Source organism: Nelumbo nucifera, chromosome 6 (assembly GCF_055504915.1).
Source record: "Nelumbo nucifera cultivar China Antique chromosome 6, China Antique-T2T, whole genome shotgun sequence".
In the NCBI taxonomy this organism is placed as follows: domain Eukaryota; kingdom Viridiplantae; phylum Streptophyta; class Magnoliopsida; order Proteales; family Nelumbonaceae; genus Nelumbo; species Nelumbo nucifera.
Genome location: NC_142654.1, coordinates 22,986,183 through 23,012,682, shown reverse-complemented (window position 1 = coordinate 23,012,682; position 26,500 = coordinate 22,986,183). Strand labels below are relative to the sequence as shown.

General features: G+C 39.5%; 2 protein-coding genes across 6 annotated transcripts in view; both read left to right on the top strand.

Annotated features, from left to right (window-relative positions):
- LOC104612743 (SPX domain-containing membrane protein At4g22990-like) overlaps nucleotides 1-16,891 on the top strand; it is a 64,008-nt gene extending 47,117 nt beyond the window's left edge. For all 5 annotated transcript variants that reach the window (XM_088890234.1, XM_088890235.1, XM_088890238.1 and 2 more), the window contains 4 exons: nucleotides 3,360-3,541; nucleotides 4,464-4,654; nucleotides 6,848-6,981; nucleotides 15,930-16,891. In XM_088890234.1, coding sequence (XP_088746360.1) covers nucleotides 3,360-3,541; nucleotides 4,464-4,654; nucleotides 6,848-6,981; nucleotides 15,930-16,168 — 746 coding nt within the window. In that variant the 3' untranslated portion in view covers nucleotides 16,169-16,891. The remainder of the gene's footprint in view (nucleotides 1-3,359; nucleotides 3,542-4,463; nucleotides 4,655-6,847; nucleotides 6,982-15,929) is intronic.
- Nucleotides 16,892-17,040: 149 nt separating this feature from the next.
- Nucleotides 17,041-22,009, top strand: LOC104608328 (protein HOTHEAD-like). Its single transcript, XM_010274276.3, has 5 exons — nucleotides 17,041-19,445; nucleotides 19,582-20,223; nucleotides 20,409-20,803; nucleotides 20,932-21,497; nucleotides 21,588-22,009. Exons 1-5 carry the CDS (start codon nucleotides 19,361-19,363, stop codon nucleotides 21,640-21,642), a joined length of 1,743 nt encoding a protein of 580 aa, XP_010272578.1. The 5' UTR covers nucleotides 17,041-19,360; the 3' UTR covers nucleotides 21,643-22,009.
- The last annotated feature ends 4,491 nt before the right edge of the window (nucleotides 22,010-26,500 follow it).

The following is a 26,500-nucleotide window of genomic DNA, read 5'->3' as shown; positions in this document are numbered from 1 at the left end:
CGATAGCCATTCTCTCACAATGCTATAGACTGTTGAACTGGTCAATCTAAGAATCCAATGGAATGAAGGGCCTACCCTAGATGTCAAAGTACTCATCTATCTTTTCTAATAGAAAAGGTACCAAGGTCTCCTTGATATATCCATCATCTGCCCTATCAAGCTGACAATCTTCCTTGATTATTGAAGAAATAGTTGGTTAGCCACGAGTGAGGGGTTCCATACCCACACTTAGGCTCTAGTGTCTGTGGTTTCATACCCACACCTAGTTGTTTCTAATTTCTTTTATTAGTAGTTCTAATTTCTTTTTAGTAGTTTCTAATTTCTTTAGTTTTTAATTTCTGTTATTAGAAGTTTCTAATTTCTGTTAAGTTGGGCTGGCTGGCCTTATTGTTTCTATTTTTTGTTTATTTCCTATTCTTGTAAGGATCCTAAAAGCTATAAATAAAGGAGTGTATGGGGCAGCAGATCATTCACCACTGAACCCCTTCTTTCTTTTCTCCTCTCTTCACTCTTTCTCTCTCTCTCTCTCTTTCTCTCTTTTCTTCTCTTCAAACCTGTAATACAATAAACAGTTTTTCTTCTTCTTTCAAGTTGGTATCAGAGCCTTAGGTCTAGGGTTCTCATGTGGATTTAATTCTGCCGACCACATGAGAATTGTTTAGGGCTGAAAGTTCAGAAAGATCCTCATTTTGATTGATTCTTGGAGGTTGCAAGAAGGCTTTAGCAGCTGTCCTAAGATTGGAGAGAGCTTCTTGTAATCAGGAAGAATCAGGCAGGAATTGAGTGATCAAGATCGATTCTTGATCAAGATTGGAGGTGTTGATCAGTTTTTTTTTCTTGGTTCTTTGATCAAGATTCAAGGTGCTGACAGTAATTGATTGATCAAGTCTAAAGACTGAAGGTAGCAATCAGTTTTCTGGGCTTTTTTCTTCATAAAGTAAGTGCCTTTTCTTGAGATTGATACTTAGAAGGACTTTGTTATTCATTCGGAGAGGTACGAATAGAAAACCTCAAGATTGATATCAATCAGTCCAGGATTGATATCAATCCCAAGACAATAGTTGACTGTTATCTAACTACAAAATCATTGTCCTAGGTCGGCTGTTATCAGCCTTGAAATACAGTTTTTTTCTTGTCACAGTAGTTTAAAGCCTCATCTTAACTTAGAATGGAATACAAGAACCAAGGGGAAGGTGCTTTTGGGACTAGTGGTTCAGGTAACATGACTGAAAACACCTTTCATATTACAACTGTTAAGTTTGATGGATCAATCTACTTGGAATGGGCCCAATCAGCCATGATGGCTATTGGGGGTATAGGAAAATTGAACTTCTTGCTAGGGGATGTGAAGGAACCCTCCAAGGAGGACCCTACTTATGCTAGGGGATGTGAAGGAACCCTCCAAGGAAGTATGTTCTGGACTTATTGGAAGAAACTGGCAAGTTAGGAGTGAAACCTGCTGATACTCCCATTGAGCCTAACCATAAGATAAGTGCAGAAAGTGGAGAACTCCTCGAGGACAGGGCTATGTATCAAAGGCTGGTTGGGAAACTTCTTTATCTCTGTCTAACCTGACCAGATATTTCTTATGCTATCAGTGTTGTCAGTCAATGCATGCATTCTCCTAGGACCACCCATCTCCTTGCTGTAGAAAGGATCCTTGCCTACTTAAAGAGATGTCCAGGGAGAGGTATACTCTTCAAGAATAATGGTCATATGAAAATAGAAGTGTATACAGATGCGGACTAAGCTAGATGTGTTGATGATAGGAGGTCCACCTCTGGATATTGTGCATTTGTGGGGGGAAATCTTGTTTCCTGGAGAAGCATGAAACAAAATGTTATTGCTCTCTCCAATGCAGAAGCGAAATACAGATCCATGGCCAATGGTGTTGTAGAAGTGTTATGGCTGAGATCCTTGCTTTATGAGTTAGAGGTTGATTATGAGAAGCCTCTGATTCTGTATTGTGATAATCAAGCTGCAATGAATATTGCCCACAACCCAATATAGCATGATAGGACTAAGCATATCGAGGTTAACAGACATTTTATCCGAGAGCGAGTCGCATCTCAAGAAGTATGCCTTCCTTACATTGCCTTAGACATGCAGTTAGCTGATCTCTTCACCAAAGCAGTCACAAAAGGCAAATAGAAGTATGCCTTCCTATTCCTCTAAGGATCCTAAAAGCTATAAGTAAAGGAGTGTATGGGGCAGCAGATCATTCACCACTGAACCCCTTCTTTCTTTTCTCCTCTCTTCTCTCTCTCTCTCTCTCTCTCTCTCTCTCTCTCTCTCTCTTTTCTTCTCTTCAAGCCTGTAATACAGTAAACAGTTCTTCTTTCAAGTATTATTTTTCTCTAGTGGCCATAGATATTTGATGATCTGAGTCCATGGGTAAGGTCAGGAGGGGTAATATCTCAGCTCATCCATCATATCATAAGCTGAGAGTTGTCCTTGATTGTTGTTCTCTGATGACCATAGATAATGATGATCAGAATCCTTGGGCAAGGCCATAGGATAATCATCAGCTCTCACTGATCAGACATGCTGATTGGGCCAGCATATGCTAGAACTATTATGATTCCGTCATTGTCTTTCAAGCCTCCGTCCATGCTGGATTCTTCAGGATTTCCTAGTATGGAATATTCAAAATTTAGCTTGATGGAGTTCTAACTATGATTTGACCACAACGAAATTGCTTCAGCTTGATTTGTAACTCACTTCCTCAATGATTGACTTTACCATGACTGAGAAGATCTCCAATATATGTGCCCATACCACTGTGATAGTAACAAACTCAGTTGTTGCCTGATATTATCTTGCTTTGGATTGTTCCAGCATTCTTCTTTCTGCATATTCTTCACAGAGTTGCATGAATTTACATCTCCACTTGACTTTGCACCTGACACCAAGTAAAATTGAGATTGGGGTGGGTTTTAAACTCAGGTTTCATTACATCTGAGCCATACCTTTAAATCTAGCTAGATCAGGGGTTAATAAGGTGGTGGTATACAGCTGGAACTAAACTGTTATAAACGTTTTCTATATGCTGTAATCTTTGTACAATTTTGGATAGACTCACGTTGTTTTATTTAGATGTCCACTCCATATGACACACCCTTTTCTCTGAATGCATTTCATTTTTGCTTCTTTATCAATTAATCTTAATTTTTACCACAGAAAAATAGATAAGTAAGTAGGAAAAAAATCCTAGAAAAGCTGTCTAGTGAAGCTCTATGCTAATATGCCACTTTTTGTGCCATTTCAGAAAATTGACAATTTAACTACTGCATAAAAATTAATGATACGATATGTAATGGGAAATACTTATAATAAAAAAATCATCTTTCTAATGTCAGGGCAAGTTGAAGATACAGTAGAAAATGGCCTCACAAAGCCTTTGCTTTTACGTTCAGAAGAGAAGGAACAAGATGAAGATGATGACCAAGAATGCGATGGTAGTGAAGAAGCTTCTGAGGAATCACACAGACCTGCTGCTTCAATTAAATCTGCATATCGCTTGCTTACACCATCTGTTAAGGTGTGAAGTTCATTCCATTTTTTCAATGTACTTGAAATGTTCTATGTTTCATTACATGATGCAATGGTAAAATAACTTGGGAGAAAATGGGTTTAAGTCTGAGAATGGCCTCTTTGCGGAAGAAAATCTGAAGGTTACATTTATAATTCTGTATCCAGTCCACCCTTCCCAAGACCAGATAGTTGGGACCAACATTTGTTAATGGCCCTAATTTTCATGTTTGAGTATGTGCTAAGTATATTTTTATTATCCTAAACTTGGCAATATAAATCTGTACTTGTATAAAGGCAGAATATTAGCAATCCACTTTTTTTTCAACTTTCTTATTTACCTATTCTTTCTAGATGAAATCCATGAACCGTTGTCCCACATCAGCATTAGGGTTAACCATTCTTAGTCTGGCCTGGATATGTGTGTATGTGTGTGTGTGTTATATTACAATGGATATAGTTAGAAATGACTTCAAGTGTCCATAATTTAACAATGGATATAGCATTAAAGAGAATGGAATGGCGAAACAGGATTCATGTAGCTGACCCCATATAGTTGGGATAAGGCTTGGATGATGATTATGATAATATTAACATGTATATTGTTGCATAATATTTATTATAACATATGATTATGTAGGCCTAGAAAGCTGGAAAGCCTGGCCCTTGCCCAGCCTAGCCCATGATGGCTTGGAGCGGGTTGGGAGGTTGGACCTGTATTGGGGCTAATCTATTCCAAGTTTATTCTTTGTGTGGAAGATCCTTTTTCTGTGTTTTTTCTGGTCTTTCTTGTTGTTTTCTGGTTGTTTGTTTTGGGTTCAGGGGCCTTTTCCTATAGAACACCTTTTGTTGTGTTTTTACCGCTCATTTCTTATAAATGTTATTATTGTTGAACAAAAAATAATTTGACTATCTTTTTTTTTTCCCATCAGGTCCAGCTATTGATATATTTCATGCTCAAATATGCAATGGAGATTTTACTTTCTGAATCTAGTGTCATTACATCATACTACTTTAGTTGGTCAACTAGCTCAGTGGCAATTTTTCTTGCATGCCTTGGTCTAACAGTTCTTCCAGTAAATATTGTTGTTGGCAACTATATCAGCAACATGTTTGAAGACAGGTAAAATTTTAGATGGGGCATTGTTTTGATATAGTACTTGCATTGGTTTTTAGGTATGATGAATAGAGAAGATATTAATATATCATTTCTAAGCATTACTATGCCTTTATTGCCTTACGTTTTTTATAACAAATAAAGAAAATTGTATTAATGAAAAACAGCAAAACATGAGATGTGAAAGCTGTGGCTCAAGTAAAAAACAGCCATTAGCAATACATAGAAATATATACCAGCTCCCAGATCTCCAACAAGCTCACAAACAAAATACCTGGGTCTGCCTACACAGCAGATATCAAGGAGCCACCTTGTGAAGCAAAAACAGACAAACTAGGTCCACAAAGGGGGCATTTGAGAGCACTGAACGAACCTCTGACCAGTGAAAAAGTCTGTTCAGCTGTTGGGGATCATTCAGTGTTGCCATGGAATCCTCATCTGAATGCTGGTATATCAGCTCTAAAATTCTGAGATCACTCCACCTCCAAATGCAGTCAAATGTAATTTTAGAATTTCCCGGACCAAAGATACCCTCAATAAAATGGTATTATTCTTTTATTTTCCCCACATTAAAATCCCCAAACCCACTGAAGAAACATATTACCTCTCCTGTTTTCTTTTCTCACCTGTGGCAATTATTCTCCAATCGAGTGGAAGGACTTTCTCCAGCTTTCTTCTCAGGAGCAATCTTGTGTATGTTTTGATACCATTGAACAAACACAACTCTTCTATATCTACTCCGTTAACAAGAAAAGGAAATAGGTGCATCTCCTTTCTCTCCTCTATTGATGCTTGCTTTTATGTTTGTGTTCTGAACTAAAATTCCATTTCAATCTCCCTATTTTTAGTTGGTTCTGTTATGTTCTTTGATGTACATTGATGAGACTCAAGGAAGAATCTGTAATTGAATATATAGCCCTAACTTTTGATTCTGCCATTTTATTTGATATTCATTGAGATCAATGCATGTCTCTAAAGCGATGAGGCTAACTGTGCAATAAGAGGAATTCTTTCTAATCATTCAAATGTGAAGGATGGGCTCCCAAGGTCCATGAATTAATTGTTCAGTTTTTAATTGGCATAAGAAGTCTAGAAATAAGAATAATGTTTTAAAATTTTTTCTTTTTCATCAGTGTTTATAATTACTTCTAGAAGAATAGCACCTCTTTATTATTTATTAGGATTGAGTATAATTTGCCACAAGGTCATTTAATAATGTCAGACAATAGATCATTTACAAAAAAAAGCTCCCTGTTTTTTGTTGATTCTATGATTTTCTTTGTTATTTCTACTTTGTTTTTATTTTTCCATCCATGTTCTTATTCCTTTTAATCAAGGCTCTAAGTATCGATACCCCAATACACATGAAGTCATGAACATGTGCATCGAATGTTTTGAACCCACATAATTTTATTTTTTTCAAAAACGGTCAGGGTGTCAGTCTTATGCCTGCCTACTCCCTGAAAATGGTCAAATCCCCAAAAGCCCAGTATAAGGTGTATTGGGGGCTTGCTGATATGATGCGATATGCTTGGCACAGGGTTATTGTATTGAAATTTTGATCCTTGCTTTTAATATGACCATTCATTTTAAATTTCTTATTGCTATTTTATGCTGTTTCTTTTGCGTGTGTGTGTGTGTGTGTGTGTGTTTATATCACCACGACCATTGAGTAAAAATGGAACATGCCAGGTGAAAGTGAAGAGTGGTTGTGCTTTCACGGTTTCGTTTCTTTCTTTTTATTGGCAACCTTTGGAGTATCCTTGCAAAACAAACTGATGCAATAAACAATTGAAAAATATTCTGTAATTGTAATTTGCCTTTTATGAAAAATGGGAAGGGAATTTATTTTCCAGTTGTTTTACTCATGCATGGTGCTGAGGTGATCATTGTGAAGGACTAAAATAGACCTGGAATAAGAAGCCTCCAATATAATAGTATTAAAGAATTATATAAAACAAAATTAAAAGGATTTGAGGTAATAAATGCTCAAAAAGATATAAAAGTTAGGCTGTAAAAGTACTAATGAAGATATGTTTATTTTGTTTGGTTATTGCAGTCAATGAGACCTGTGAATTCTTCTCCTATGGTTGAAATTCAAGTTATGATATATGTAATTCATGCATGGCATGCTTCAGGTCTGGGGGTGGTTTCTGCTGTAATCAGTTGATCATTTTTTCTTTGTATTACTAATTGCAGGCAAATTTTGCTGGCATCTGAAATTATAGTGTGCATAGGAATACTGCTAAGCTTCCATATAATAATTCCATATTCTGTGCCCCAATATGTCTGCTCGGCACTCATCACATTTGTAGCTGCTGAAGTTCTTGAAGGTAAATATATAATCATTTATTTATTTATTATTATTACTATTATTATTATTTATTTATTTTTACTGTTACTGTTATTGTCATTGTTGCTGTTATTATTATTAGGGTTAATTACTTAAAGTGCCCCTGCACTTTTGGATATTCAATTTTCACTAACGTGAGGCTGTTAAGATGGATGGAACGGATGGGAAGACTCTTTGGCCTTTATTTATTCTTCAAATTTTAAAATATGCCATGGCAGCCAAAATCGACAGGACCAAAGCTCACTGCTACTTGTCCTTCTTTTGTGTTGCGTTGTATGGCTTTACCTTCCCTCTTCTAATCTTCCTCTTGCCTCCCGATCCGCAATTTCTTCCACCGTTCCACCCAACATTGAAACATTCAATTCTACATTGTATTGAGGTCACTTGTACTACTCCGGAATTCTTTTTTTCTTCTTTTTTTTTGGATGTTTATTTTATTTTCTGTTTTTTTTTTGTTACTATAAATTATAATTTGATTAAATGAGAATCAATGGTTCAGCCAAGAAGATTGCGATGACAGGATGCATATTTGTAGTTGAGTGTTATAGATGTATGAACTAGGGAGATGCCTTGCGTTTTTCTTTGAGAAAATTTGGAATTGGTTTTTGTCTCTCTTTGGTTGCAGGTCAAATCCTCCTTCAGATGTGGTAGGCCTTTTTAGCCCAAGTTTTTTTTTTTTTTTTTGACTATTGAAGAAAAGAGGAAGAGTAATGTGGAGAGCTACAAGAGCAACTATCATCTGGTCAATCTGGGAAGAAAGGAATAATAGAATTTTTCAAGGGATTGAAAGATCTAAGGGGCAAGTCATTGACTGCATAACTATTAAGGTCATTTATTGGTTGAAATCGATTGAATTATTCAAAGACTATTCAATTGAGGACATTTTTAGAGGGTAGTCAGAGGTAGCAAGTTCTTCAACTATAAAGAATGTAGTTCAGGTTCAATGGATCCCTGCAGCACAAAGTAAGGGCGAAGTTGAATTTTGATGGGAGCTCATTGGGTAAACCGGGACCCTCTAGAGTTAGGGGAGCATTCAGAGATGGGGAGGGTAGACTGGTTGCACTATATTCTGGTCCAATGGGCGTGGGTGACTCACTACGAGCTGAGGTTATGCCCTTGCTTCAAGGCTTGAGGTTGGATAAGCAGTGGGGATTCCACAATTTTGAGGTGGAAGGAGACTCCAAGTTACCAGTAGGATGGCTGCAGATGAAAAGTTTGGGGGTTTGGGCTTATAGACAGAAAATGAGGGAAATTTCTTGCCTGACAGAAAAAGTTTGGGGCACTCTTTACATGGACCAGGTTAGCCAATGGTTTATCTGATACCTTGGCAAAGCAGGAAGCCCAACACTCCAAGTTACTAATCTGTTTTGGGCTGTGTTGTAATCTTTGAGATAAACTCTGGGATCAAGACTCTTGCTGTGGGTGGTTGACATTTGTACTCCTTAATCTAACTTATTAATACTGTTTCAAATAAATAAAATTAAAAAGCTAAAGAATAGAAGAAAAAAATACAGAAAATAGTATTATTGCAAGATAGTGGGAGATTTAATGTTTATTTTGCACAAAACTAGAAAACAGAGTGAAGAAAAGAACAGTGTGTGTAGAAACCATTTGATGCTGTATAGCTATAAGAGAACAAAGTTGCTACATTTGGTATCTAGATAGTGGGAGCTTTAATGTTTATTTTGCACAAAACTAGAAAACAGAGTGAAGAAAAGAACAGTGTGTGTAGAGTGTTGGCACTTATGATCCTAAACTGTGGAATGGAGTCTCACCAACTCAAATGAAGGGGTAATGGAGTTTCAGTGCTAAAATAGGAGTGCTCCCACTTTTTTTCTGGAAAGCGGGTTACTTTAGGAAAGAATCTTGTTTACAAACAGGCGACCCAATGAAATAAAATTTCAAAAGGTATAAAGTATATAGAGGATATAGGATGTTGGCTGCTATCTGTTAGTAAGTCTCTATTGAGATAGGTCATCCAAGGTTGACCTCATCTGGACAGAGAACCCTTGGACTTAGAGGTTTGTAGGCAAGATGGAGTTCTCTTCTGTTTATACTCAGTAGCAAGTTGAGGTCCAATGTTGGTAATAAAAAATCAAAAAATTAGAGGGCTATGGTTAAATTGAACAAAACTCTAACCCCAAGTGAATAGGGCTGACCTAGACTGCAAGATTCAACAGACAATCTAAAAATGTCTTGTCTGATGAACAGTATAAATTGGTCACAAAATTTCTCCATGTGGTTGAAATAGAGTTGGTCGTGTAGGGAATCTCTGTATTTAACTCGGCTAGGAGATTTACTAGTCACATGGATGGATCTTGTGCCCAATCCAGACCATTCATCAGGTGGGGATTCCTTTGGATTGGTAATGTTTTGAATTCTGCAATCCAAGTCAACCTTATTCTGAATTCTGATTCAAGTTTTTCTATAAATAATCTCTCTGATGGTTCTATGTTTTAATTTAAAAGTTGTCCATTGTAGAGAACATTGATGTGGGCCCCACAGCTGTGGTCCCACTCTGTCCGTAGGGTAGAATGTATCTAGTCACAGCTGTGGTCAATTTGTTATTCTGTTATTCCTAGTTGCTATTTACTTTTCAGTTTTATATTGTTTGTTGTGTTAGCAGTTATGATGTAAACACCAAGGGCAGATATGTCCTTTCATGTAACTAGCATAACATATATATATTAAATTAAAGTGGCGGCGGCAGAATATTGACATTCTGTTCTTCTCCTCAAAATCTGTATTCTACTGCTCTCTCACTACTCTTTCTTCTACTTCTTCACTTTCTCTTCTCATCGAACCTGAAATTTCTTAGTGGTCAAGACTGATAGCAGTCTTGAACACCTACATGGTATCAGAGCCAAGTTAGGGTTTCTCATGTGAGCCTAATACCAGCCGACCACATGAGAATCTCCTAGGACTGGAAGCTGAAAAGGAGTTCGCAGACTGATTCTTGAAGATCGCCAGAGGTGCTAGCAGCTATTGGAAACTTGCTAGGGTTGCAGAGTGTTGGTGGTCAGGAAGGATCAGAGAAGACTAGGGTTTGGGTAACCCTAGAAGGCAGCGAACAATTTTTCCTTGTAAGTTGTTTACTTTCTAAGAGAAGTTCTATCAGAGTAGATAGGTTGGACCTATCTAGAGGGGAAGGCTGAACCATTCTAGTTTTTTCTCTCTTCGATTCACTAGGGTTTTACAACAAACCCTGGACCGAACTGTCTCAACTGTGTTTCTCTCTACCCTAGGGTTTGAAAGTGATCTGCGGCAAGCCCTAGTGTTTGACTGAACCCTGTGATCTACCTAGAGCTACCCTTAAGTTTATTGGTAGGTCTGATCAGATTCTAGGGTTTCTTATTAACCCTACTGCAAGCCTATCTATACAGTTCTGTTTGGATTGTGCAACTGAATTGCTTACTTTAAGGACTGATTAAAACCCTAACTTTCCCAAGCATATCAGATTTTTTTTTAAGCTGTTCTCAGAGTCCTAAGGGGTTAGAGCTCTACGGACAGCTATTGCTGTGTTGGCTAGTTGGTTTCAGATCAGAATTATCTCAGTTTTGTGCACATACACTGAGAATACAGATCAGGCTTATACTGTTTTGATTGTGATTGGTAGTTCAAGTGCTGTTTTAAGACTTGATAGAAATGGAGTTTAAAAATTAGGCAGAAGGCAGCCTTGGGAACATCAGTTATGGTAGTATTTCTGAGATGGGTGGTCAGATTACGACCGTAAAGTTTGATGGATCAAACTATTTGGAATGGGCCCAATCAGCCATGATGGCTATTGCTGGAAGAGGTAAATTAGGGTACCTCTTGGGAGATATGAAAGAACCTCCCAAGGGAGACCCGACATATACCAAGTGGATGCAAGAAAACTATTTGGTTATGACATGGTTGTGTAATTCTATGCAGCCTCATATTAGCCGAAATTATTTGTGGGCAAAGACAGCTAAGGAGATATGGGATGTTATGAAAGAAACTTACTCCCAACCCCTTAATGTTGCCAGAGCATATGAATTGAAATGTGAAGTGAATACCCTTAAACAAGGAGAGAAACCGGTGTCGGTGTACTTCTCTACCTTGAAGTCCCTGTGGCATGAGATTGATCACTTAGAGACTCTTGAGTGGGAGAGTCCCAAAGATGCTCAGACCCATAGAAAGCACATCGAGACAAACAGAGTGTTTGAGTTTCTGGCAGGACTGAATTCAGAATATGATATTGTGAGGCAACAGATTTTGACTAGAGACAGTGTGACTCTCTCTCAGGCTTACTCATTTGTACACAGTGAAGAGACCAGAAGGAAGGTTATGATGCAACCTCACCCACCCACACCAGCCTTTGTAGCGGTTACACCCAAATCAGGGGGTGATTCAGAGAAGGACAGGAGGAAGGAAGACAAGAAGGATGTAGTATGTGAACATTGTAAGAAGCCCAAACATACAAAAGAGACATGTTGGAAACTACATCCTCACTTGGTTCCTGCGAAGTTGAGAAACAAGAAGGGCACTGCTCATGTAGCCATGAACACTGATTCAGCATCCTCATTTGGTACAAAAGGAACATCTTTGGAGACCTTAGCTGCAGTTCGGGCTGCCCTAATACAGCTAGAAAAGGAAGTTGGAAATTCAGCTCAGCCACCGCAGCCTCCATCTGCCTTCGCCCATTCAGGTACTCGAGCTTCAGCCTATCATGCCTCAGCTCCAGGTACTACTGAACCTTGTTGGGTAATAGACTCAGGTGCATCTGATCACATGACTAGTTTGCCTTCATTGTTTACTACTTACCATTTGTCTTCTGGTAGGGATAAGGTATCTATTGTTGATGGCTCCCTGGTTCCTATTTCTGGGAAGGGTGACATCAAGCTTTCAGATACTATCTCCCTGTCATCTGTCTTGCATGTTCCTAAACTTGATACTAACCTTCTTTCAGTCAGTAGTATTACCAAGCATATGAACTGCTCAGTAACCTTCTTCCCTGACCGATGTGTTTTTCAGGACTTGGAGATGCAGAAGGTGATTGGGACTGGCCGTGAGACGAATGGGATCTATCTGCTCGGGGAGCGGTTCCGTCAGGGAGAGTCAGTTGAGAAGTTGTCTTTTGTTTCTTAGAATGTGAGTCCGGTTATGCTTTGGCATAACCGATTAGGTCATTTGTCTTTTCGATCTTTACAGAGTTTGTTTCCTGCTTTATTGAGTCTATTGAGTTGTCTCAGTTACAGTGTGAAGGTTGTGAGTTTTCTAAGCATTGTAGAAAGCCTTATTTATTGAGTAATAAAAGGAGTGATAATTCTTTTGATATTGTGCATACTGACGTTTGGGGTCCTTATCATATCCCTTCCATGGGTGGGTACATATATTTTTTGTTATTTGTTGATGACCATACCCGTTTTTCTTGGGTTTATCTCATGCGTTCACGAGATGAGGTACATTCCCTGACCCAAAATTTTCACCAAATGATCCTAACCCAGTTTGATGCCAAGATCAAAGTTCTCAGATCTGATAACGCAAAGGAATACTTTGCTAAATCATTGACATCTTATCTTCTTCATCATGGGGTTATCCACCAGAGATCTTGCCCTCATACACCTCAGCAGAATGGAGTTGCTGAAAGGAAGAATAGGCACATTTTGGAAGTGGCTAGAAGCCTCATGTTTACTTCCAATGTTCCAATTCGCTTCTGGGGTGATGCTATCCTCACGGCGGTATACCTTATTAATCGGGTTCCTTCCAGGGTCCTTGATATGCGATCTTCTTTTTCCCTTCTACACCCACGTGAGGACTTGTTTTCTATTCCCCTTAAGACATTCGGTTGTACTTGCTTTGTTCAGCTTTTTAGACCCCATCACTCCAAGTTTGAACCCAAAGCCTCCAAATGCATCTTCCTTGGTTATGCACAAACTCAAAAGGGTTATTGCTGCTATGATCCTGTCTCCGGGAGGAAGTTTGTCTCCATGGATGTCACTTTCTTTGAGGGGACACCCTATTATCCTCGGGTTTCTCCTCAGGGGGAGAGCAGTGAGAGTGGGGGTTTGAGTTATTGTCTTCAGGGGGAGAGCAGTGAGAGTGGGGCAGTTCCTTTACCTATTCCATTGGGTGATGAGAGCTGCAATGGTGAGGGTAGTCAGAGGGATCAGGAGTTGAGGGAGAGTTGCAATGGTGAGGGTGGTCAGAGGGATCAGGAGTTGAGGGTTTATCACAGGCAGTGCAGGCAGGTTGATCCTGATCATCAGCAGTCCAGGCCAGCTCCAATCTCATCTGTAGCTCTAGGTCCAGATACTACAGTCCAGAGCCCACAGAGACTTCCCCTACAGATGATCTTGACCTTCCGATTGCAGTCCGTAAAGGGAAACGACATTGTACCACATCCACAGCCCACTGTATTTCCCATTTTTTATCCTATGATCGCCTATCTCCTACCTACAGTTCCTACCTTAGTTTCATTTCCAATGTCCCTATTCCAAGAACAGTGCAAGAAGCCCTATCCGTCCCTGAATGGAAAGATGCAATGCAAGTTGAGATGGATGCCCTGTTGAAAAACAACACCTGGGAGGTAGTTGATTTGCCCAAAGGAAAGAAACCAGTTGGATGCAGATGGGCATTTACGATGAAGCATAATGCAGATGGATCTATTGAGAGGTATAAAGCTCGGTTAGTTGCAAGAGGGTTTACACAGACTTATGGCATAGATTACTTGGAGACCTTTGCACCGGTAGCCAAGATGACTACTATATTGTCCCTTGCAGCAAGTCACACTTGGCCTTTATACCAAATGGACGTGAAAAATGCCTTTCTGAATGGAGATCTGCAGGAAGAAGTTTACATGCGTTTGCCTCCTGGATTCTATGATGCAGAAATAGGTAAGGTCTGCCGGCTCAACAAGGCTTTGTATGGTTTGAAACAGTCACCTAGGGCTTGGTTCGATAGATTCAGACTAGCTCTTGTGAAGTTTGGTTATGTACAGACCCAGCCAGATCATACCCTATTCATCAAGAGGGTGAAGTTCTCTTTGACACTACTGGCAGTATATGTTGATGATATTGTGGTCACAGGGAATGATAGCCATGAGATTGAGTCTCTTAAACAGCTTCTTCATCAAGAATTTGAGGTGAAGGACCTTGGTGTACTCTGGTATTTTTTGGGTATTGAGGTTGCTAGATCCAAACAGGGGATCTTTATTTCTCAGAGGAAATATGTTCTAGATCTGTTGGCAGAAACTGGAAAGTTAGGTGTCAAGCCTGTAGATACACCAATTGAACAGAACCACAGGATTAGTGCTGAGAGTGGGGAGCTTCTTGAAGACATAGTTATGTTCCAGCAATTGGTAGGAAAGCTCCTATATCTCTGCCTCAATCGGCCAGATAATACTTATGCTGTTAGTGTTGTCAGCCAGTACATGCATTCTCTTAGAACCACATATCTTCTTGCGGCAGAAAGAATCTTAGCCTACTTGAAGAGATGCCCAGGTAGGGGTATAATATTCAAGAACAACAATCACATGAAGGTGGAGGTCTATACGGATGTTGATCGGGCTGGGAGTGTTGATGACAGAAGGTCTACCTTAGGATATTTTGCCCTTGTGGGAGGAAACCTTGTCTCCTGGAGAAGTAAGAAACAAAGTGTTGTCTCCCGGTCAAGTGCTGAAGCAGAATACAGGTCCATGGCCAACGGAGTGGCTGAAATCCTATGGCTAAGATCTCTACTTGAGGAGTTGGGTATTGAGTATGAGAAGCCCCTGATGTTGTACTGTGATAATCAAGCCGCCATTAATATAGCACATAATCCAGTACAGCATGACAGAACCAAACACATTGAAGTTGACCGCCACTTTGTACGAGAGAGGGTCTCATCTCAAGAAGTATGCCTCCCTTGCATCACATCCAGTATGCAACTAGCAAGACATCCTCACTAAAGCCGTATCAAGAAAGAAGCTAGAAGCGGATCTATCCAAGTTGGGAATGATGAACATATACTCCCAACTTGAGGGGGAGTGTAGAGAACATTGATGTGGGCCCCACAGCTGTGGTCCCACTCTGTCCGTAGGGTAGAATGTATCTAGTCACAGCTGTGGTCAATTTGATATTCTGTTATTCCTAGTTGCTATTTACTTTTCAGTTTTATATTGTTTGTTATGTGTTAGCAGTTATGATGTAAACACCAAGGGCAGATATGTCCTTCCATGTAACTAGCATAACATATATATATATATTAAATTAAAGTGGCAGCAGCAGAATATTGACATTCTGTTCTCCTCAAAATCTGTGCTCTACTGCTCTCTCACCACTCTTTCTTCTACTTCTTCACTTTCTCTTCTCATCGAACCTGAAATTTCTTAGTGGTCAAGACTGATAGCAGTCTTGAACACCTACATCCATAAAAGAGAGCTTATCTAGAACACCTGTCTAGGTCTTTTGGGCCAAATTCTTTTCCATGAATCTACTAAATGACCCAGCTAGCAAACCTGCTCCTATAGATGTAATGATATAACGCTGAAACAATGTTGTTCCTTGACAGTAGGAATTCCCCATTCCTTTGGCCAGGCTATGATGGCAGAAACATAATAGAAACGCTTTTGAATGCAGAAGACCAAGAAAATAAAATAAAGATACAAGAGTTCAAGAGCAAGCATCTAAATAATGCACCTATACCCAAATTATCCATACCCCATCTGAAAATACTCTGATATTGAATGGTGATTACTTGATCTAGGTGTTAACTTATTCTGTGCAATTTGATAATATCTCTACTTTTACTATTTTGGTTTCCTTAATGGCATCGTATTTACATTATCCAGAATTAAAGTCTAAGGTGTTTTATTGATTTTTGTTTTGATTGTATGTTAATATTGATCTTATTTCTGCCATCAGGTTTGATGTTGTCCCGTTTGAGCATGTTTTTAATCTTCCACTCTCATTTGCTTGACTGATGCAGGTGTCAACCTATCTCTGTTATCTCGGGTCATGTCATCCAGGCTCTCTCGTGGGACCTACAATGGTGGACTACTTTCAACAGAAGCAGGGACCTTGGCTCGGGTGGTCGCTGATGGCACTATTACACTGGCTGGGTACTTGGGTGAAAGCAAGCTCTTGAATGTCACCTTACTCCCTTCCCTCTTCATCTGCATAAGCTCCATAATTGCCACCTTCTTCACCTACAACTCTCTCTATTGATAAATTTCCACTGCACAAAACTGCCCTTGATCACCTAGCGTCTCCAGATCTCTATCCGATTTTTTCCCATCAAGGGACCTAGCCTATTTTGTCATTGTCAATGGTGTACACAAAGCTAGTTCATTGGTTGGCTCAGTAACAAGTGTTCTCAATCTTATTTATGGAGGTCCCATTGATTGCAAATTCTGCCATCAATTATGTGCGACTAATATGTCCACCTGTCATACGTTTGGGTATCCATGGAAGAAGATGTTGCGTGCTTTTGAGAGCTTAAGCACATATCACAGAGGAGAGAATTGTGGCTCTCTATTCATCTAGGAATTTATTTTCAGGGTCTTTAGTTTTCTAGGACTTGAAGTTACACTGAACAATTGTTAGCATGTGCTTTTTACTTTTCTTGATGGCGGTGTTGTTTGGACAGTCCAAAAGAAAGGTCGTTATTGGAAGGCCTCGATAAGGAAGCTGATTTGATTTCTGCGCTACAGTCCACCAAAGGACAACTCAATGAATGTAGCCACTTATTGGTGAGCAAAGATTTGTATCATTCACTTCCAAATATCCAATGTATTTGTAGCAGTATAGAGAATAAAAGTATTTTTATGCGTTTGTTATACTTGTTGAGGTGTGTATCTGGCCCTCTTGTATTTCTTTCTCCTATCTTCTTTTTTAATAAATCATTTCTTTTACTATCAAGAAAATGAAATGTTATACTTGTTGAGAGAAGTTTTGTCCATTTGTATCCTTTTAGCTTGAAGTATACAAATTGTTGTAGTTAGTACACGACCAACACCTTATTTTTTGTCTTTTCTTAAATCTCCTCACTTGACGCTCCATTTTGGCATTTCTTGCTAGTGAGCTACATATACAGCATGCCTGAAAACCTTTTTTAGTTCATCATTATTCTTAATTTTCTCTTAATTTGCATTAATTATGAATGAACCATCTTCCAGACATTTAAAGAGGAGATTTTATAGTGGATACTGTTTGTTGATGACAGCATTGATTAACAAGATTTGAGATGGGCTGAATGCAAAGTTAGAACAATTGAGAATGCTTTAAAACAAGGAAGGAAAAAAGTTTCTTTTTTTGATAGTAAAAGAAAAAAGTTTATTAAAATAAAAAGAGGGGAGGGACAGAGATAGGAGAAAGAAATACAAGAGGGCACAGGTACAAACCTCCACCAAACCACAAGAAGTGGTTAGTTTAGAGTATTCCTAGTTGTCAATTTTAATTGAGCTATCATTACTTCTATTTTTACTAAAATCATATGTATTCTATTTTGATATGATTAGAAATTAAAAGCAATTAGAAACTAATGAATTAGAATCAGGTGATGAAAAATGATTAAGAAGGTATTTGGCAAGTCTTTTTCTGTGGTCTTTTGGATTTTTCAAAGTTTGGAAGACCAAATTTTGGTTTTTCTCTATTTGGCAATAAAAGATAGAAAGCCAGAAAGACCTATGTCCTAAAAAGTTCATGGAAGCTTAAAATGGTAAAAAACAAATGAAGCTTCCTGTCCTTCTGGACTTGAAATCTTTCATTTAACAGCTCTGTAGATCATGGCAGACTAGATACTTACCAAAATATCTAGATCTTTAAAGATAAGAAGACCTTGGATAGCAAAAAAGACATTGGATAGCAAGTAGTCTACCCCCAATGAGGAGTGAGAGCTGTTAAAGAGCTTCTTTCTAACTATTCTAGTGTATGCATAGATAATTGACCAGTTAAAGCAAATAGTTGTGATCAAATTTCAAGCTGAATTATGACCAAATATCTATTGGTAGGGCTCATTTAGTGGAGTTCGTCTGCTGACCACAACACATTGCTGGCCACACTCATTCTGTCGTGCTTTAAGAGTATCGGTGAACACACCACAACTGATGTTTCATATATGTGGCTGGATGAGCGTGGCCAATAATGTGCTGTGGTTAGCAGATCCGGATTCCATTTAGTGATGTACCGATCTAATTTAAGGTTCAAAGTATCAATACAGGCTGATATGCCAGTAGGACGTATCGGTCTGTATCGGTGCTTTTTTTATGTTTTATTTTTTTAAAATCAGTTTAGAGGGGTCAGTTTAAGACACGGCTACCTTCTGAACCATGGTCTGACTCGATACAACCCCAATAGGGGTGTATCGGGAAACCATTGGCACGATACGTGCCGATATGTGTCGATACTTTGAACCTTAATCTAATTTTAATATAGCTATGGGGTAAATTCAAGCCTGATCAAAAAAAAGTTTATGGATCCTGTTCCCGCTGAATCCAAACCTTCATAGTTGGCAATTTTTATTGATCGAGTCATTTATTCAAATAATTGGTCGCTAAAAACCCAATTAACAAATCTTGGATTATGAGCCCTTATTAAAACATGTAGGGAGGAGGCTGTACCTTGGTTGCAAGGGTTGGGTTGATCCCATTACAACCTAGATGATCAGGTAATCTTGAAAACAGCCTCTCTTGGGCTGCTTTTTTCTATTAAAACATGTAGAGGGGGAGGAGGGGAGAACTTGGGGGAGTTGAACTACTAAAATATCCGTAATATTTTCCGGGTCTCATTATTAACTAAATTTTGCCCTTCAAAATCTCACCCTGTTTTGGTTGGGGTTAGGAGATTTGAGTTAATTGAAGTGCAAAAAAATCAACTAATAATTAATTATGAAGGAATGGTGATAAACCTGAATTAAAATGATAAATAAGTGGGCTACCATTAATTAATTCAAGGCAGTAGCAGCAACCAGGTATATTGATACCCAATTGTCTCACTTGCTCATAAATGAATCAGCAACTGTGATCCAAGCCAACACAGATCAGAAGTGTCCAATTCTGTTTTTGTTGACCGTTGACGTATGGGCTTGTGCTTTAGTTTTTACTTTTTAGGTAGAGATAAATGAGCGAAGAGAACTAAGAAGTGGTGTGGCGTTGGTTTAGGGAGAGGCGTCATGCTTCCTGCATTTGACATTTGAAGAAGGTGGAATCTTTGGGTGTGAGTGGCTTTGCGTCAACTGTTCATTTTTTAGGTTTGTATTGCCGAGAAACCGAAACGAGAATCTTTGCATCGCCATGAAGTTTCGCCACAAAATGTTTTTATAGGAGACTGCCTCCTTGTTAGCTTTGCTTCGTATACAACAAACACATATCCAATAAGATCGAATATTCATTTTGAAGTTGGAAACTGAGTGCCTGATTAATGATGGGTTTTGGGTTCTCGAGACTTACTTTTGCTCTTCTTGCCGCGATTCTCTTCTTTCATGGCTTCTGTAATTCACAAGAAGGTATCTCTCTCTCTCTCTCTCTCTCTCTCTCTCTCTCTCTCTCTCGTATAAAGCAGTCTTAATCACACTGAGAATTTCTTGTTCTTTTAAGAAAAATCGACTAACGCTGTGTGCATTTGATAAACTTCACGACCAGACCCATATTACAGATTTGTTCAGCACGCAACTTCAGCTCCTACCGTATCATACTACGACTACATAATTATCGGAGGAGGAACTTCCGGCTGTCCTCTGGCCGCCACTCTGTCCCGGAATGCTAGTGTCTTGTTAATTGAGAGAGGAGGCTCTCCTTACGGGAACCAAAACATAAGCAATTTAGCTTCCTTTGCCAACACACTCTCCGACTACTCTCCCACGTCGCCGGCACATCATTTTGTCTCCGAGGACGGTGTCCGTAACGCCCGTGCCCGTGTCTTGGGCGGAGGAAGCTGCTTGAATGCCGGGTTCTACACGCGGGCCGACACCGAGTACGTGAAGGAAGCAGGTTGGGATGACAAACTTGTCAACCAGTCCTACCGTTGGGTCGAGAAGGTGGTCGCGAATGAGCCGCCGATGTTGCAGTGGCAATCGGCGGTTAGAGATGGACTGCTTGAAGCGGGCATCACACCTTATAATGGGTTTACATACGATCACATCTACGGCACCAAGGTAGGTGGAACCATCTTCGATGGCCGTGGCCATCGGCACACTGCCGCCGATTTGCTCAAGCACGCCGACCCCAGAAGGCTCACCGTTCTTCTACGTGGCACCGTGCACAAGATCACGTTTAGAATCAAAGGCAAGAATCTGTTTACGTAATTTGCTTGCATGAATGTCCATCAGTCCATGAATGCAATCATGTATGCTTAAGTTACTGTATATGAAAATCATCAAAATGCTGATTAATTATAAGGTTGTTCCAGTCGATTTGTTATAAGAACGCCGGCCGGATTGTTAATTACAGTCACCATAATAACTTTTCAGGGAAAGCAAGACCAACTGCCCATGGCGTGATCTTCAGAGATGAATCAGGAGTCAAGCACAGAGCATACCTGAACAAGGGATCAAAGAATGAGATCGTGCTATCAGCTGGAGCTCTAGGAAGCCCACAGTTGTTGATGTTGAGTGGGGTAGGACCAGCTGAGCATCTTACCTTCCATAAGATCAGGGTGGTGGTTGATCGGCCCATGGTTGGCCAAGGAATGTCAGACAATCCCATGAATGCCATCTACGTCCCCTCCCCCAGCCCTGTTGAGGTCTCCCTCATACAGGTCGTCGGCATTACCCGTTTTGGAACCTACATTGAAGCGGCCAGTGGTGCCAACTTCGCTGCTCAGGGCTCCGCCATTCCAAGGAACTTTGGAATGTTTTCTCCTCAGGTTCTTAATTTAATCAAGCAAATCTCATCTCATCTCTCTCTCTCTCTCTCTCTCTCTCTCTCTCTCTCTCTCTCTCTCTGAATAATTAAGGTAACTAAATCAAATTGGGGTTCTTTTTATGGAAGCAGATTGGGCAGCTAGCGACAGTGCCCCCCAAGCAGAGGACTCCGGAAGCCATAGCTAAGGCAGTGGAAGCCATGAATGCACTTTCAGATGAAGCTTTCAGAGGTGGATTCCTACTTGAGAAAATAATGGGTCCTATCTCAACTGGTCATCTTGAGCTCAGAAGCAGGAACCCAGAACACAACCCGTCGGTTACCTTCAACTACTTCAAGCACCCCACGGACCTGAAGAGGTGCGTTGATGGCATAAATACAATCAGGAAGGTGATTGAGTCCAGAGCGTTCTCCAGGTTTAGGTACCCATACATCTCCGTGGGAGCCCTTATCAACATGACGGCGAACTTCCCGGTGAACTTGCTGCCGAGGCACGACAACGATTCTACGTCCATGGAGCAGTTTTGCAAGGATACTGTGATGACCATATGGCATTATCATGGGGGCTGCCAGGTTGGTAGGGTGGTCGACCATGACTACAGGGTCCTGGGTGTGGACGCACTCAGAGTCATTGATGGGTCGACCTTCAATTACTCTCCTGGTACCAATCCTCAGGCCACTGTTATGATGCTTGGAAGGTATTCATCTTCATGGACAGCACTACTTGTGATCTCTGTGACTATACTATATTGATTGCTGATCACTAAATTTAATTTGGTAATATGCAGATACATGGGTGTGAGAATGCTAAGGGAGAGGCTGACTATGGAAGAATCCAGTTGAAACTGAAAAAGATGATCGGTCAGAGACTCAGAGCTAGTGCAATTGTTTAGGAAAGATGAAGCTGTGGTCGTGTCAGGAATAGCTACTGATTTACTACTTGGATCGAATTAAGTAATTTTGATGTAATTGGGTGTAATAGAATCATCCTATTTTAAGAGTGAAGCAAGATCAGCTTTTATTCTTTGTTTCTTTTTGGGTCATATATTATATTTGGAAGAAGAGCTAAACAAAACAAGGAGTCCGACTCCAATTGCCATATTTATGATCGATGTTATCTTCGACCCTTAGCAAGAACTCACATCCTCAGAAAAATTTCTGCCAGACAAATAACAATTTGTCCTTCCCCATTTCAAAATTTAAGTCGTTTTGGTGCAGAGGATGTGAGTACTGGCCTTAGCAATCCAATTTGCAGCCTCATTTTGCTTCTCTATATCACTGACAAAATATAAATTTCATCGAATCGAATCGCATATTCAAATTATATCAGTTCGCATAGACGGATACCATGGCAAGTTGGCAACACTACCAACAACGTGGGACCTGTTTTCAATGCAGAATTAATTGTTACTTGTTAGGCATGTATTAATAGGTAGGGGTGTCAATTGGACTGGATTTGGTCCAATCCGATCCAGTATGAATCCATATATACATACGAGGTCCAATCTAATCTAATGAATATTTTGGACCATTTTTGACCATTTTGGATTGGTCTAATTCAATGTTTGGACCATCTAATCTGTTCAAATTTATTTTAATTTAGATTAATTCTAACTCAAACCTGGTCCATTGACATATTCTATTCTCTATCAACAGATCAGTTATTGGCTCAGTCCAACCCAATCCAATTTAAATTTATTATGGGTGGACCAGGTCCAATCCAACCCAATAAATACTTTGAACCATTAAGTCTGGACTGGTCTAATCCAATGTCTTGTTGGTCCATCCAATCTGTCCAAATTGATTTTGATTTGGACAGGGTCCAATCTAAAATTGGTCCATTTATACCCCTATTAATAGGAACTTGGACGAGAGATTGGATCCTATGAGCACATCCTTGTGAATACACACGGAGTAAGTACTTGATAAAGATTTTGTCAGCTGTCTTAAAATTTATGAAGTGCTTACTCAATGTGCATTCTGAGAATGCCTCCCTCCCTTTTCTTTTCTTTTCAGTGCTGCAGATGCTACTGATGTGTGGGTTGGAAGTACTGTTTTCTTCTGAGAAAAATGTGTCTTTTTTTTGTTTAGAATCGTTGCTGTCAGGTAGGACGTTTCTTGGAGCAACAACAACTTTTTCTGTTTGGTACCAATGCTCCAGGAAACGTTTTCAGTACTAGTACCCATTATCTAGTGCCACCTCACATCCCTATTGGCAGCAATGAGCTGCAGCACCGTTTTTATGAAAAAACGGTTCCAAACAACTGACCGTTTCCTAAAACACCGTTTTTTTTCCGATGTGGCGCCGTTTTCTAAAGCAACGGCAACAATGCCAAACAGACACTAAGGTTTCAATGATTATAAGCAAAGGAAAACGAATAATCTTAGCTTATATTCTTCACATAAAAGATGATCTAGCTGGAGAAGCTTCTTCATGTATTTTTTTTATCTGCTTTTGGGCATACTCTGAGTTAAATAATAAATGAACTTATTGTTTTTCTTCGAAAGAAAAGGAAAAGGAAATAATTGGATTCATACCTGTTCTTTTTTTTTAACAAATAATGAACAGTAGTCTTCTTCTCTCATTCTAAACCCTTTCTATTTTCCTCAATTTTATTAATAATATATAATATTTGGATAACTTTTATTTTAATTAATTTATATTGTTCAATATCCATTTGCAATCCAAATTTAATTCAAATCCAATGTATAAGATAAGATTTTAATTTCAATATAAATGAATCAAATTTAAATTTACCTATATAATAATATGTTGCACCATGCACATAAACAAGTTAAGTGTTATATCAATGTCTATCTCTCTCTCTCAGCCTAGTGACACTTAAGTTTATTTATTTATTTTTAAATAAAAATGTAAAGAAACATAATAAAGTCCATCTTCTCTCTCTGTTAGAAACCTCTTTCTTGGATACAATCTTCTGTAACCTCTAAATAAATTTCTATTAAATGAAGGTTCGAAGTATACATATATCTTAGCAATAATATCTGCATTATTAGTATTTCATTCATGTGTTAACAGGAATGTACGTAGATAATATCTGTATTTTTCTAATAGATACATATAAAATAATAATATTTAAATAAGAAAAAATATCTAACGGTGGAATGATATAACACTGGAAAGGATTTGCGCAATCAAAACCCCCGTGAATTTTGATGAAAATCCACCTGATTGATTACCACTTTTATAATGCTGATTAATTGGTTATAAGTTATTTTGGTATCATATCTTTATAACATTATAGTATATGTTTGGCATCGATGCTGCAGTTGCAGCACCATTTTATTTGCTGATGTGTGGTTGAAAGCATCGTTTTCTGCCTTTATTTTTGTTTGGAATCATTGCTGCTAGATAGAACGTTTCCTGGAGTAACAACAACTTTTTCTGTTTGGCTCGGAGTACTGTTTTTATGGCTTGGAGCACTGTTTTTTATGGAAAAACGGTTCCAAACAAATGCCTGTTTCCTGGAGCACCGTTTTTTTCGATGTGGCGCTGATGTGACACCGTTGCTCCAGGAAACAACAATAATGCCAAACAGCCGCATAGTCAAACCCATTAATTAAATATGCATTACTAGGGTTGCAACATGGGCAGGTAGAGCTGACTCAACCCAAGCTTTTGCACCAACTGGGCTTGAATTTGAATTGGGCTTTAGTTTGGAAACTCAGGCTTCAGCTCAACTTGAGTTGGGCTTGGGTTGAGACCTGCATTAGTAGCCCGATCTAGGGGTGTCAATTGGACTGGATTGATTTGGTCCAATCCGATCCAGTTCAATGTGAGTCCTTTATAAATGGACCAGGTCCAATCCAGTCCAATGATTATTTTGGACCAGTCCAATTCAATATCTGTACCATCCAATTTGTTCAAATTTGTTTTGAATTAGATTTGTTTCAACCCAAACCTAGTCCATTGACACCTATATTCTTATCTTATATTAATGGACCGGATTTGGCTTAATCCAACCCAATCCAATATAAACTTATCATGAACGAACCAGGTCCAATCCAATCTAAAAAATAATTTGGACCGAACTGGTCCAATCCAATATGTCTTGTTGTTCCGTCCAATCCATCCAAATTAATTTTGGACTGGATGGAGTCCAATCCAAAACTAGTCCATTGACACCCTTAGCCCGATCAAAGCAACCTTCTATAATATTTATTAGACCTGTTCTGGTGTTCATATGCCTGCCTTTAAGCTTGGCTTTATGTTGTTTTGCGCTCGGCCTTTAGGCCAGACTCATTCAAATTTTGACAAATGTCAAACCCAAACCCGAGCCTGGTTCATGGGTTTTGAGCCAGGCTCATTCAAAATTTGGCAAAAGCCAAACCCAAACCCGGTCCATGAATTATACATAATTTATAAGGTGATACTTAGCTTGCTGGTGAAGTCTTTGGCTAGTGCCTAGTTGTAATGGGCTACCCTGTTCATTATAATGAACAAGATGACTTTCAAACCCGTCCAGGCCAAACCAAACTAGTTCAAATCAAACTTGAGTCATGTTGGGTTTGGCTTGAGTTGGCTTGCCAACTTGGGTTTGATCTTGTGTTGGGTTGGGCTGGGCCTGCATCCGAATTCCTGATCCGTGGGTCAGGCTTGGATTGGCCTTGAACCTTGACCCAACATGCCCAGGTTGCAATCCTAATATTACTACTATATGTAAATATACACATGGAAAATAGACCTGTTCATGGGTCGGGTTGGGCTTTCACTCAGTATTAACAGATTTTTTTAAGGCCCGAGCCCGGTTCAACCATCGGGCCTACAACTTGGGCCCGAACCTGGCCCTCATAAAAAGCCTGAAGCCCGGGCCTGGGCCCGAGCCCAAAATTTAGCCCATGTTGTTGCTACTGTTGAAGCGACTGAATAGAGAGAGAGAGAGAGAGAGAGATAGAGAGAGAGAGAGAGAGAAATTATAAAGAAAAAATAAAAAAATGTATATATTAAATTATAAATCTATATTTCAATAAATATTATATTATTTATATATTTTATATAATATATAAAATACATATTATGTATTTTATAAAATATATAATGCTGAGTGGGGACGGGCCGGGCTCGGGCCGAGCTTTTTTGACAAATCCCGAGCCCAGCCCGTAACACAGTCGGGCTTACTGTATTAGGCCCGCGGGCCTAATTACATGACCAAGCCCGACCGGGGTGTGGGCCGGGCCGGGCCGGGCCATCGGGCTTCCCGGCCCATGAACAGGTCTAATGGAAAATATACAATCCGTATATATAGGGACAGTAGCACATTTTCGGACGTACATGGGCCCATTAAGTTGACAATCCTCATTTGGGTCCTATCCATTTGTCTTCATAAGGGAGCATATTAAATGGGCCAGCCCAGAATCACAAGCCCAATATCATACTCGACCCAAGACGAGTCGGACATTGAAGTCCATTTCTGCCGGGCCCGGGCCGTTACAATCAACGTCCAACACGCTCCCTACTGCACATCCCAAACGTTCATCGGCAACATCTCCCCAGATGTTCCCGATTCACGGTTGATATGTACTATGGGGCGCAGGTGGGGTGCGATTAAGGGAAGCCAATCCGACTTCTCGAAAACAAGCCATCGATCAGACTGTGATACCAATCAAACAATCAAAGAAATATCTAGATTCGTTTCAAATGGTAGTCCGATTGTAATATATCATCAATCATCATCTAGGT

Bases quoted from the DNA above. Each gene is read 5' to 3' on its own strand.
- LOC104608328 (XM_010274276.3), top strand. From the start codon at position 19,361: ATGATGGGTTTTGGGTTCTCGAGACTTACTTTTGCTCTTCTTGCCGCG. The intron at 20,804-20,931 runs GTTCTTAATTTA...TTATGGAAGCAG, and splicing joins TTGGAATGTTTTCTCCTCAG to ATTGGGCAGCTAGCGACAGT. The intron at 21,498-21,587 runs GTATTCATCTTC...GGTAATATGCAG, and splicing joins ACTGTTATGATGCTTGGAAG to ATACATGGGTGTGAGAATGC.